Genomic DNA, 13,096 nt, shown 5'->3' on the forward strand with positions numbered 1-13,096 from the left:
GTCTCCACACCGTTTGCCTGCATCTGCTTATTGATTACTAAACAACCTAAATGCATGGAATTGGACAGTTTAGATCACTTCACATGGTACAAGAGAGCGGCATCTTTCCATTTACTTTCTGAAGCTAAGGCAGGCTTGGCTTTTCCGGCAGTTCTTGGGTTTGGATGAGAGCGACTTGGCGGGCGCATCCTCTCACACTCACACCCACCCTGCTCAGGCTCGTGTTCACTTCGGAGAATCTGGAGGGAGCTCTACAAGCCTGAGTTTTAACATCCACAAGCCCCTTTTGCTCTGTAGAGGGGGTGGGTGTCAGAGACTCTCCATAAATCCTCGGGAAAGCCCAGCTGTCGCCTGACCCCTGCGGGTACTGCAGTTTCCCTAACATTAACGTGAAGTCAACCTCTTTAACCCCTTTCCAAAACATCGCCCAAGCTGGGCTGTCCTTTGAAAGGAAAACGAAAATCACCCGGTCGTGAAGGCTGGGGGAAGGGTGCCTGTTCCCTGGGGGCAAGGGGTAACCTCGCGGCTACCACGTCTTGCCTAGGGATCCGAAATCATAGCGTACCACCAGACCCCTTCCCGCTCCCCATGCCCTGCCGGCTCCCTGCCACTTTCTTCTACAAATGCCGGCTCGGGTGGGTGGCAGCACCGAGGCGATTTTATTCGTATTTTTTTCCTCCGGGTTTTGTCATGGAAACGCTGACACAACCTCCAGACGGCGGCCCAGCCGGCCGGGGACTGAGGGCTTTTGGGACCCTGCGGGAGCGCGGAGCGCACTCTGCACTCCCCGGGAAACAGCTGGACGCGACCAAGTCCCGGGTAGGGGCGGGGGGAGCGCGACGCTCCGCCCAGACGCTCCGGTCCCTCCCTCCCCCAGTTCTCCGCAGGCGCCCTCCTCTCGCCGGGGGCTGCGAGTTGCATTTGGTAAAACCCAGCCCCGGAATATATAGATCATTGGAGCGCAATGAAGTAGGCTTCGGAGAGAAGGGAGGGGGCCGGTTGGACAGCCACATCGGCCAGCGCAGCGGCAGCACCACCATCACCGCTCGCACCCCAGCCGCCTGGCCCGCGAGGAGGCAGCAGCGGCGGCCGCCGGCGGGCGCTGAGGCGGCGGCGGAGAGGCGAGGAGGACCAGCGGGAGGTTCCGGAGCGCGCAGCCGGCGGGTCCACGCATCTTGGCACTTCCAGAGCAACTCCGGCGTCTTCCACACCCTCGCCCGGGGCTAGGAGCTCTGAGACCGGCCGCAAAGCTAGCCCGATCCTTCTCCCGAGCCCTCCCAACCCTGCCCTGCGCCTCCCGGGCTCGGCTCCACGCAGCGAGGTCCCGGCTCCTGCGCCCCGGGCGCGCCTCCCGGACACCCCGGTACCCGTAGGCAGGACAAAGCCATGAAGCCGGCGCTTCTGGAAGTGATGAGGATGAACAGAATTTGCCGGATGGTGCTGGCCACTTGCTTGGGATCCTTTATCCTGGTCATCTTCTATTTCCAAAGTATGTTGCACCCAGGTAGGGGGCGCGTTAGCGTGGTTTTGTTGAATATTTTCTTCTCTCTCGCGCTCTCGCTCGGTCGCTCCGCCTGGTTTCTGCCTCTTCCATCCTTTACCTCTTCTTCCTCGGCCACCTCGGGGCTCCCTGTCGCCCGGGTTTGCCCGGGACACCGAGTCGGGAAGGAGGGTGGGGAGGGTGGGAAGATGTGCTTGCTCTCTTGCTCTGCTTCCTCCGGCTCCGGGCTGGAGGATGGGACCAGAGGGGCGGTAGTTGTTTTTTTTTTTTTCCTCCCCCTTCTTTTCTTTGTGTCTCTGGTCTGCTCTTCTGCGAGGTAGCTGGTAAAGGTAGAGGTAGTGGGAAGCGGCTGGGGGCGGGGGTTAGGTTTGAAGTGTATGAAACTCCTTCTCTGCTCTTGCCGTAGTCGGAGAATGAAAGAGGCGCCGGAGCCGACCGCCCAGCGCCCGGGCGCTCTGCCCCTTCCTGGTGGGGGTGACAGGGGCGAAGGGTGCGCTCTCCGGCGAGGTAGAGAGTGCCTGCCGCGAGCTCCGGAGCCCCGGGCTAGGCTTCCACGTGTCCGGGGCTCGGCGCCGCGCTGAGCAGGTGTGGGGAGAGGCTCTGTGCCGGGCGCTGCCCCTCCACCGGGGCCGGGAAGGGACCTGGCGCTGGCAATTTGCCCCCGGGTCCGGATCCGCAATGACCTTGCGGCTAGTGCTGTTGGGCCTGCTTCAGCACCCGCCCCCGCCACTTCACTCCAACCCCTATTCTCCGCTGGGGCCCCGGAGCTCCTGGGTCTCGCCTTGGCCGCCGCAATTTTGGAGGAAACTTCGGCCGGGACTTGGGCTGACCGTCACGTTGCATTTCCCCCTACTCCCCGGCCCCGAGCACCCGGAGTCCTCCGGGCCCTGTGGGATTAAGTCCCCTCCTCCCAGTCTCCAGTGGCTTAGACCCTCTCACATCTGAAATCTGGACTGGGGGGGAGCCGAGGCTCGCCGCTTCCGAGGGGCGCGAAGGAAAGTTTGGGACCTGGGAAGGGATGGGCACCCTGGAGCGCGGCGGCCGGGGGTTTGCAGTTCGCCTCCAAAGCCCAACAGGTAGAAAGAACCTTCGGAGGAGGCTTACGGGGTAACGCGGTCTGCTTGCCTCGCCTTGGATCCCCCCTTCCCCCATCCCGGTCCCCAGCAAGCCTGGCGGGGCCACATTGACTCTGAAATCCATTTTTCTTTTTTTTTTACGCCCAGGAGTTCTTTCTCAGCGTAGTCGCAGCAATAGTTTGCTTTTAGAATTTCAAGGAGGAGGGAGCTGGAAACACGTTTTCTTCCAGGGGAACGGGATTGCTATTCTTTTTTGCCCTGGTCTTCTCCTTTCAGTGTGTATCTGATACTCTCAGCAGACCTGCATTCATGTAGCCTGCGTTTGACTCGATGGCGGAGGAATAAAGCCGTCCTTCCCATCCAATAGGCAGGCTGCCGGCCGCGGGATGCCTTGGCAGCGCGGGGACAGAACAGCCCCCTCTGCTCCACTCCAGGAGCAGTTGTCAAGGCGGCCACCGCTGCCAAGGATATGGTCTGACACCACCGCTTGCAACCTCAGGACATCGCAGCCAGCCTTGTAAAAGATGGCTTTTGTTTGCCGTCGGGTATTTTTAGTTTCATGTCAGCAAACTACCGCGGGGTTTGTCACTTCATCCAAACCCGTGGTTGTGAAACTTCTAAGGGAATTTAAAAATGGGCCTCGCTTGCCCTGGGCCAGCCGGGCGGTGGTTGCAGCGGGCAGGAGCAGACAGATGGTGGTGTTCTGGAGACCAGGCCAGACTCCACCCCAGAGGGCTGAGGCCTGAGTGGTGAGCAGATAACAACACTGAGGCTCAAACAGTTTAAACAAAGGACTGAATGCTTTGGTGTAGTCTCTGGAGATGTGTCTAGGCCACTTTTGCCTGGATCCAACATGCCAGGTAGTTCTCTGCAGGAATGCCTGGAACTCGGAGAAACGTAAGCCTCCAGCAAGAATGCCCGTGACCTTCTCTGTACCTGCTCGTTGTCCAGCCAAACATACTAATAATACGCTGTAGCCCACGGTGTCCGTGCACCCTGAGCTCTTCTCTTCCTGAGTGAGAATGAGGAAGTGACTTCCTAGACAGAGATACTAAGGAGGAACTTCCAACTTGTGATTGGCACTTGGCTAACATTTCCAGCTGTAGTGAGAGTATTCAGTCAGTGGGAAAGTGGCATTGGCCCTTTTCAGTCTGGTCTTTTGGGACCAGCAGGAGAAACTTTCTAAGGCCGTGCTGATAGGATCCTCTGCCCTTGACCCTCTGCCCTCAGCCGTGGCTCCCCTTCCTGGTTCCCTCTCCTCCCGAGAACTGGCATTTGTGTGTTATTCCCCTCTGTGAGTGTGCTCCCCTGATTTTGTTCCCAGTCCACAGCAAATGCTACTTTCAATACATCTTATGGCCTGTGGGACTGTAGGTCACTTTTGGGAAAGGTCCTCATTTTGAATTACATAGGGTCCCACAAAACCTCTATGTCAACAGTTTATTATTACACGCAACATAAAAATATGCCTTGAAATCCATATTGAACATTTTCTCCATCCCTCCCCCCCTTTTTTTAAACTACACTGTTGATGAAGGCTGATGTGAAATCTTTTTCCTACAGCGTTGCATTTCTTTGAGAGTTCGCTGCTCTTGGCTTCTCGGAAGGATTTAGAGTAACGAGAGCTGATCCTTACCTCTGGCTCTTGAGCTCTGGCCTCCCCAGATCGCCCCGGGAGAGGCAGAAGGCACAGCATGGCACAGATTGCGTTGCAAAGCACTCTGAGCCCTCTGGCAGGAGCTCCAAGTAGCTGTATCTGAGATAGAAAAATCTGTTCCAAATGACGTGGGTCCCTGGGTGGCTGGGGATGACCTGAGGTGTGTGAGGCGGGAGAGAACAGGTAAAAGGAGAGAGCTAGGGGTGTATGTGTGTTTTGTGGGGGGGTATCTCTTCCTCGGATTCTAACCTGGGGTCCCTTTGTACTTTTCTAATTCATGAACTTGAGTCATTTGTACCCTCGCGTGTTTGGTGTTTAATTTGGTTGGGAGGTTCAGCAGAAGGGCGCCTCATCAGTGAGGAAGGCGCTTTTCTTTAGATCTTTGACACTGAGTTAACTGGCGTTTGTTAAGAACGGCCTTTTGGGGCGGGGACCTGGTTTGAGGCCCCATTCGGAATCCTGATGTTTTGCACAATGCCCGACACACAGTAGGTTCTCAATGAAATATTTGCTGGGTGAAGGCACGAAGTGGCCAAACTCCAGAAGCCTGGCCTCTCTGGTGCTCAGGAGGCTGCGACAAGCCTCGGCAGGCACACCTGGACAGGAGGTGTCTGGTGGGGACCCTTCCCTGCCTTTCTGGTCTCCTGGGGCATGAATTCAGTTTAAGTTCTCGAGGCACCAGACAGGAGTATTCCCCAAGGCCTCAATTTTTCTTTTTTTTTTTAAATCCTCGCCTGAGGATATGTTTATTGGGATGTTTATTGGGATGTTTATTGATTTTAGAGAGAGAGAAACAAGCATGTGAGAGAGGAGGAATATCGATTGGTTGCCACCTGTACGTGCCCCGAACTGTGATCCAGCCTGCAACCTAGGCATGTGCCCTGACCGGGAATTGAACCCCCAACCTTTTGATGTTGCGGAACAACATTCCAACCAGCTGAGCCACCCGGCCAGGGCTCCCTGTAGGCTTTATTTTGCTGCCGGGAGGTGTGAGACAGCTGAGGCACTGCTCAGTGTCCTGGGTACCTGGGAGGCCTGGCCAGGTTTAGCCCATGACCTGAACAAACACATTGGCAGGGCAGACACCTTCTGTGGGTGGAAGTGCTCCTGACGTGTCGGTGAGAATGGGACGGCAGGCTTATAGTGTCTGCACACGCTTGGGCCCTCGGTGAATGCAGCCTGCGAAGGTGCATCCGTACACTAAAGAGTCTACACATCCGCCCCAGACAGCGGGGCTGTGATGGAGCTTCGCCGTGCCAGGCAGTGCTGGGAGGCCCCCACGCTGCCTGTGTGCCCAGGGTAGACGCCTGCCCCGCACCTCCCGTTGGTGTTAACTCCCAGGACTGTGCTTCGTTTGAAAGCCCCTGATCACAGAAGCCTGCAGAGGAGAAAGCCTGTTGCCTCCTTCCCTTCCTCTCATTGCAATTTATTTTTCCTTCTACAGTGTGTTTACTCTCACTGTCGCCTGGGACTTCTTTGCATTGGTTGACGGTATTGAAAGGTTGTACCCTTTATTTAAAGACTTCCTGGGTTACCCTTTGTAGTTTCACTTGATTAGATTGAACGTAAAACACTTTTGCATTACGATTTTAATCTAATTATAAACAATGTGCACCCATTTTCGTCAAGTTAGTTAAGTACAGGAGAGAAATAATCCTTCCTTATTCCGCCACCCAGAAGCAACGGGTCCTTTTTCTATATGTTGTAGAATATATATGTAAAATAGTTGATATCACACCATGCATTTTGTACCCCATGTGATAATATGTGTTTTAGACAAATGCATCATTATGGCTGACTATTCACTTTAAAGACAGAAAATCTAACCACAACCTTTTCCATTTAGACTTGCCTGTGCCATTGTTCCCCTGCCCGCCCCCTCCCCCCCCTGCAAGCCATCAGCCCCAGTGTGCCTTATTTCCCCTTCTGCTATACACATTTAATTTTAAATTAAAGAGTCTTTCTGATTATTCGTGAAATGAGCTTTGGAGTCATAGGGGCTGTTCCTGTGTTATCTCTCTGCTACCTCCTTTGCAAAGCTGTCGGGAGGGTCTCAGAGGTGAGACCGTTATGAACCCTGGGCCAGCATTTAGTAACTGAAGGATAAGCCATTTCCTTCGGTTGCGGGGTGGCCCCTGGGCCGTTTCAATGTTTGTGCCTCAATGGAGCCGTTTTCATAGTTGCATTCAGATGAGACAGATAAACGTAGGCAATTTCCTGCGACAGCTGTCATGACTGTTGAGGGGTCCTTTTGTAATAAAAGAGGAGATAAGGCCCCAGAGAGAGAAAGGGCGGTTGGAGGTTTCCTGAGCGCACGGGGCAGGGAGACCGACCCGCAGCAGAGGCACCTTCTGTTTATATGTATCTGGTCACAACGTTGTTTCGCTAAGGACCAGCTCTGTCCGCACAGCCACTGAAAACAGGAAATCAGAGGCACCACCCTTTCCCTTCTTAAATCCACCGAAAGGACGAACTCATCTGGGGAGAAGAAGTGGGAAAGGCTCTCTTGACAGTCACTGCCGGCAGGCCGCTTCTACGGGCAGGTTGCGAGAAAAACTGAAAGTTGTTTTGCTGACTCATTTTCTCTTCATAGTTTTCCCTCCCTTGAGTTTTGAGACCCCATCTTTATCACAAGAGAAGGGGGGCGGCATTTCTTCTAGGAGACCATTGAATCATCTGATCTGTCCATCAAACATTCCTGGAATCTGTAATGTGCTGCATCCTGGAGCAAATGGGGTGGATCAGAACTTCAGAGCAGAGCTGCCCCTTTGGCCTCTCCCCCTCTGTCTCTCTGCCCTGCTCTGTGCCAGGGGTTGTCCTTGGCACTGGGTGTCCAACATGAACACTGATTTCTGCACTCACGGGACTGACAGTCCAGTGAGGCAGCCAGACTTGAAGCAAACGCAGAAGTAAAAGGTGGGGCATGGCAGATTGTGTGGAGAGAGAAAACCCAAGCAGGGAAGAAGGGTGAGGGGCATGAGAGGCAGGGGCTGCGACTCCATAGAGGTGACTAGGGAATGCCACCGATGCGATGACATAGGAGAGCGGAGACCTGAGAGAAGTGAAGGGGTGGCCCTCTGTCTGCGCCAGGAAGCATGTTCCAGGCAGAGAGGAGCACGAGTCAGGTCTCTGAGGTGGGAACACGCATCGTGGCCAGTGGCTCTGAGTGTCCAGAGCAGAGAGAAGGGAGCAGACAAAGATGATGAGCTGGAGAGAGATTGTGTGGGCCTGGACCTTGGCCTCGACTGAGGTTGGGATGGGAAACCCTGGTGGGGTTGGAGCAGGGGACACTGGCGGGAGGGGACAGGGATGGGGCGGCACGATGAAGCCTCTTCCTCCCACTCCTGTGTTCCGTGCACCTGATGAAGTGGGCGCCACGTGCATCCCTGTGCTCCTCTGCCGACATCTGCCAACACGGAGACCACCCCGTGCTCCATCTTTAAAGCGGTCACGTACACAACAGAAAGAGAGATTTGAGACAATGCCCACCTGCGTGTTGTGCTGGAAATTGGCATTGGTGAATAAATACAACAGCAGGTAGCCCCCGACTTGCCCAGGCATTCACTAAAAAACACAGAGACTGAGTGGACTGGTGACTGGGGAGCGGAAGACCTGGAACCCTCACGTGGGTTCCCCCACTTCCTAACTCCACGAATGACTGTGTTTTATCGATGCTCGGACACTCACGTGTGCACATTCTCATGCGTATGAAATTAGACGGTGCTGTCATTGATGGCATCTGAGCGTGGCTGTGCTTGGGTGGGCAGGCCTTTTCTTTCCCAGCAGACTGCAAAGTAGCACCTGTGTGAATCGTGGAAACACTTTCTGGGAACCGTGGCACACTCCGGAGCTGTGGGAAGGGGGTGAAAAAGGCACTCCTGCGAGACGGCAGGGCCGGTGTGGCTCCGGCTGAGGGCCTGGAAGCAGCTGGTAGGGCTTCCTGCTCCCTAACCCCTGTGCCCAGCTCGCAGGCCCTTGTTGAGTTTTTTTCTGCTCTGCCTGGGAAGTTTGCACCTTTGTTCTGAGCCCCAGGGCTTGCAGTTATCTGCTGAACTGATCAGGGTTCATCCGAGTCAGAACAGGAAGGGTGGGGATGTAAGTTCTTTAACTTGGGGCTTGCTCCTGGAAGCTCAGATGGAAACAGGGACATTTCTTGGGGGAAAGCATCAGCAGTGTGGATTTTTATTTCTTCCACAGCGCCTGAGCTCTGGGGGGGCGGGGAGGGGGCTTTTCTCCTCACTAGCCCTTTTAGAAGTGAGTGTATTGTGGTTGTTTGTTTACTTGTACCTCTTCCTCTTTTGATTCAGCAAGGAGATACTGTTCTGCCTTTGAACTGGGCCTGGAGGTGTTTAGGAAGCATGCAGGGAGCAAATACTTCACATTCTGCTGAGCCCTGAAGGGGGATATATTCTGAGAAACTCGTGTCTTTAGGCGAGTCCGCCCTGGGGAACTCCTAGGGAGCGTGCATACAAGCCTGGGCTGGGGGATGGTCCAGCCTGTCGCTCTTGGAGAGCCTGGTGCCAAGGCCTAGGGCATGGCTGTCCGCCGCTGTGGACTTTCTGCTGGGCCAGCGCTCGGCCACACTGCCCTTGCTCCACAGCACAGGGTTACAGCGGGCATGAGAGGACATGGTGCAGGGAAGACGCAAGAGACACAGTCAAGGCGAGAGATAAGGAGGCTGCTGCTGGGGCAACACGGCTTATCGTTTCGCGGAACACATTTTTTTTTTGAAAAGTAGAAAGCGTGTGCTCTAAAATAATAATAAAAAGCACAGAGTGATAAATACAGAAGCCAGTACCATCGTCGTTTGTTATCAAGTATTGTGTATTGGACATAATTGCGTGTATACTTTTACACACCAACGCTGTTTGTAAGGCACTGAGCTGCTGTGTGACGATGGCTGCCGTGTCACTGGGCTGCAGGAATTTTTCAGCTCTATTATAATCTTACGGGACAAACAAGCCCTTACCTGCCGTGTGCCTGCAAGTGATTCTCAGCGATGCGCCTTCCGCTTCTGCCTGCGCCTTACCGATGTGCATAGAGCCCGGAGGGGAGAGCCCACTTGGCCTCTCAGGTCCGCAGAGCTTCTCGCGTGGTTTATTCTCCTTGACTCCCAGACGTCTTTGCTCCTGGTCTGCTAGGATTCGGTCAGGGCTCAGGGCAGGGACTAGAAAGCAGTCTAGGTATTTAAAGCGGAAAGGTATTTAATGCGGGGGATCTGGCGCTTATAAAATTGGTGGGAGGGCTGGAGGCACTGTTAATAGTAGTGTATGTATAATAATAGTAATAATTCGGAAACATACATGTGTAGGCATGCTGCTGAAAACCGACCCACCGGGGGTTCGCTGCCTCTGAGTTTGTCCCTGGAACTCCTGAGCCCCAGAGCAAGCCAATGACACATGAGCTGGGACCGTTACCCGCTGCAGCCAGCTGCCTGTCAGTGCCCGGGAAGCTGGAGAGCGGGCCTGTGATGCTGTTGCAGGGGACCCTCATCACCACGTCTGTCAGCAGCAAGCAGCCCAGAAGCAGGAAGGTGGCCTCTCGCTGGTGCCTGCTTTGTAAATCTTGAAGGACTACTTCTGTCGAGGGGAACCATAGTCATGTCCGAAAACCTGGCTTCAGGGAAGCCGGGGAAATAGAGCTTTGAAATGGCCATCCTCTGCAGTATGGAAAGGCCTTCTAGAAGTAGGTAAATGTAGGATGAGCAGACATCCACAGTACTCACCACAGCCTAGTGGTAAAACGTATGTGAGCTGTTATCCTCAACCTATTTTGTCGGTGGATAATTTGTACATGTTACTACTGTTAACTAAGGCCAAGCTTTCTGATCTCTGGGCTGGTCTGTGGCCTGTTAGGCCCCGGGTGGCACAGCAGGAGGTGAGCTTGCGTGCAATGGGCTAGAATCATCCTGAAACCATCCCTCCTCACCCTGGTCTGTAGGAAAAGTGCCTTCCACGAAACCAGCGCCTGGTGCCCAAAATGTTGGGGACCGCTGAATTTAGGACAAGGGTATTTCTAACTTTCTAACAGTAAGGGACCAAATCCACATGTTCGTTGTCATCTGGACAATCCTGCTGGCTGACTCCTTGTCAACTCTGATTCTGTCGTCCTTCCTACCTTGTAATGTGGCACATGAAATTTTGGAGAGAGGAATGGCAGTTTCTTGGGTGCATGTGAGTTTTTCCTCCAAACCACGGATTCCTGGGGGGGGGGGGGTCTTGGGAACGCCCGTTCCATTTTGTGGGGATTACTCTGGGTGAGAGTAGGTGAGGCCGTCTGTAAATCTGCTTGTGATTCAGTTGTAAAAGGTGACCCATTGCAATAGGCTCAGAGCGGTGGCAGTCTTGAGGCGGCCACCAGAGTCCCCTTCAGTGTGGCTTTCCTTCTCCTCCCTCATGAGTCTCGTAAATTGCATGTAACTTGACATGACAGTTTCGGGGGGGGGTGGCGGTTGTATCCATTTGTATTTAACATTCATTCCTATTTTAATATTAGTTAACTTTCTTTTTAGAGAAAGTGAAACGGGAGACGCGATGCTCTCTTCCCAGGCCCCTTTGCGGTGCGAGCGTGTTTCCCAGACTTTGGAACCCCAGGTGTAGGCTCGTCGGGAATGCAATTGGTAATTGCGAGACCCGCCACAGTCAACAGTTACATAGAAGTCCGGTATTAATGGGGGTGGGGGTGTTAAAAGTCCAGTATTATATGGGGGGGACTGAGTTCAGCTCTAACTCGGGCAGATGTGGGTCGAGATAAGGAAACCCAGTAATATGAGTGTTTAAGTCCTTATCAATCTCTGGCTTGAGCGATTATCTTAAAAGCTTTGGGGAAGAAAACCCCACAAAGGCGACTCAGGTGAAATGGGTTGGTGGCTGGGCTCCTGTTAGAAGCCGCTAACTTCCAAGAATCCCAGAAGAGGGACAACACAAAGGCCCCTCCAAGGTAGTGTTGTAATGTAACCCCTCACGCTTCTGAACGGTTGACATATTTTACCTTTAATATCCTTGCATTTGGCCACTTGCTATCGTGAAAAGGGCACGGAATTTGCAAATGCAGGGACCAGCCTCCGGATTCAGCATCATCCGGGACATCTTTGTTGAATGCGTCCTAAGAGTCAGGCCCTGTGCTAGGTGCTAAGGACACAGCAGGGACTGAAAGAGACAAGCACCTGTGTCCTCCTGGTCCCCATGACGGGGGAGACATAACACATGATGCGTGTTTAAAACACAGAGAATGTCCGATAGGGTCAAGTGCTACGGAGAAAAAAATAAAGCAAAAAGGAGGGTATGAAATGCAAGCAGTGTAGGGGTGGCGATTTTATTTTATTATTTTATTTTTATCCTTACCTGAGGATATGCTTATTGATTTTAGAGAGAGGGGAAGGGAGGGAGGGAGAGAGGGAGAGAAGTATCGGTGTGAGAGAGAAACATCCATCGGTTGCCTCTTGTACACACCCCGACCGGGACCAAACTTTCAACCCAGGCATGTACCTCGACTGGGAATCGAACTTGCAGCTTTTTGGTTTACGGGGTGATGCTCCAACTGACTGAGCCACACCAGTCAGGGCCAGGGGGTGGCAATTTTAAATAGGGTGGTTAGGGAAGGCTCTCTGAGAAGGTGGCTTTAACGATCTGGGAGATGAGGATATATAGGGGATGGGCTGATGAAACAGTACAGATATTTACTGGGAATTATTTACTGAAGGTTGACATGGCTCAGGTGTTTAATACACGTTATTCCTCACAGGCACCTGAAAAAGTACACACTGTTATCATTTTATATGGGAATTAAATGGAATGGGCGTTTAAGAGACCCCACCCAGGAAGCCACAGTCTGGAGAAAATACTCATAGGTACCCAAGAAACTGACATTCCTTTCTCCAAAGTTTCATTTTATAAGGGAGTAGCCGCGGCATAGAAAATGTTGCTTGTCTAAAGTCACGCGGGAGAGGAATGGATGGGACTAGACAGAAACCATGGCTGTCTCTGACTTGAGGCCGGTCGCCCTGGACCTCTGACAGGGACTGTGCATGAGGGGCACCCCATCCCCCACGCTCGGAAATGGTTCGTCATTGTCTCAAGGATTGAAGACATCGATTTAGCGGCCGGGACCCAGGATGCTAGACATCCCGCGAAGGGTGAGATCTTTCCGCCCCTCCGAGAGTCTTCCCGCCCAGATGCCAGTGAGCTCCTCCCCGAAAAACACGGCTCCGGCTGCCCGCGTCTGCAGCACCTGGCACGGGACCTGGCTACACCCCATGACTTGGGTGCGTGCCCGGCGAGTTCTAGGGGCTTGCTAATTAATTGAGTGAGTGACTGAGTGAAGGTCACAGACTCAGAGATTTGGTCCCGTCCTTCGCCAAGTGACGGTAGTATCGCTACCTCGCTGGCATGGGGGTGAGGACTGAGTAAGGAAGTGGGTGTGAAAAGGCATTGGAAACAGATGCAGAAACAGTGCACCCATAATACCGTTGCTATAATACATGCACTGTGGTTCCTCACGCTCAGATTTTAATCTTCGCATTTACAAAATGCTGTTGTGTTGTATCCTGGTTGAAACTTGAGCAAATGTTTGTCCATTTCCTACGCGCGCCCTGCGCTGTGAAGTTTACTGAAGGGGTCTGGCGTCTGGCCTCCTATGAATATCTTCTTTCTGAACGCGCACGGCCCCTCTGGGTTGCATACGCCCCTGCCAAGGCCGAACCTCAGCTCTGCCTCGGTGCAGCAGAAAGCGGAGTCTATTCGGTCAGCCTTGTGGTTTCATGCTGAATGCAAAGGCCGTAGCTCCCCCACCCCCAGTTATACCCATAATTACCCCTCAGTTTCCCATTAGCTTGAGAAAGCGACACTTGAAAAATGAAGCAAC

General features: G+C 53.4%; 1 protein-coding gene across 2 annotated transcripts in view; it reads left to right on the forward strand.

The window, feature by feature from the left end:
* Positions 1–768: 768 nt before the first annotated feature.
* Positions 769–13,096, forward strand: part of CHST11 (carbohydrate sulfotransferase 11) — a 244,074-nt gene continuing 231,746 nt past the window's right edge. The window contains exon 1 of one of the 2 annotated variants that reach the window (XM_028532199.2): positions 769–1,504. In XM_028532199.2, coding sequence (XP_028388000.1) covers positions 1,387–1,504 — 118 coding nt within the window. In that variant the 5' untranslated portion in view covers positions 769–1,386. The remainder of the gene's footprint in view (positions 1,505–13,096) is intronic. The other variant, XM_028532200.2, reaches the window with a different exon arrangement.

The sequence above is a fragment of the Phyllostomus discolor genome, chromosome 2, assembly GCF_004126475.2.
Source record: "Phyllostomus discolor isolate MPI-MPIP mPhyDis1 chromosome 2, mPhyDis1.pri.v3, whole genome shotgun sequence".
NCBI classification, from domain to species: Eukaryota; Metazoa; Chordata; class Mammalia; order Chiroptera; family Phyllostomidae; genus Phyllostomus; species Phyllostomus discolor.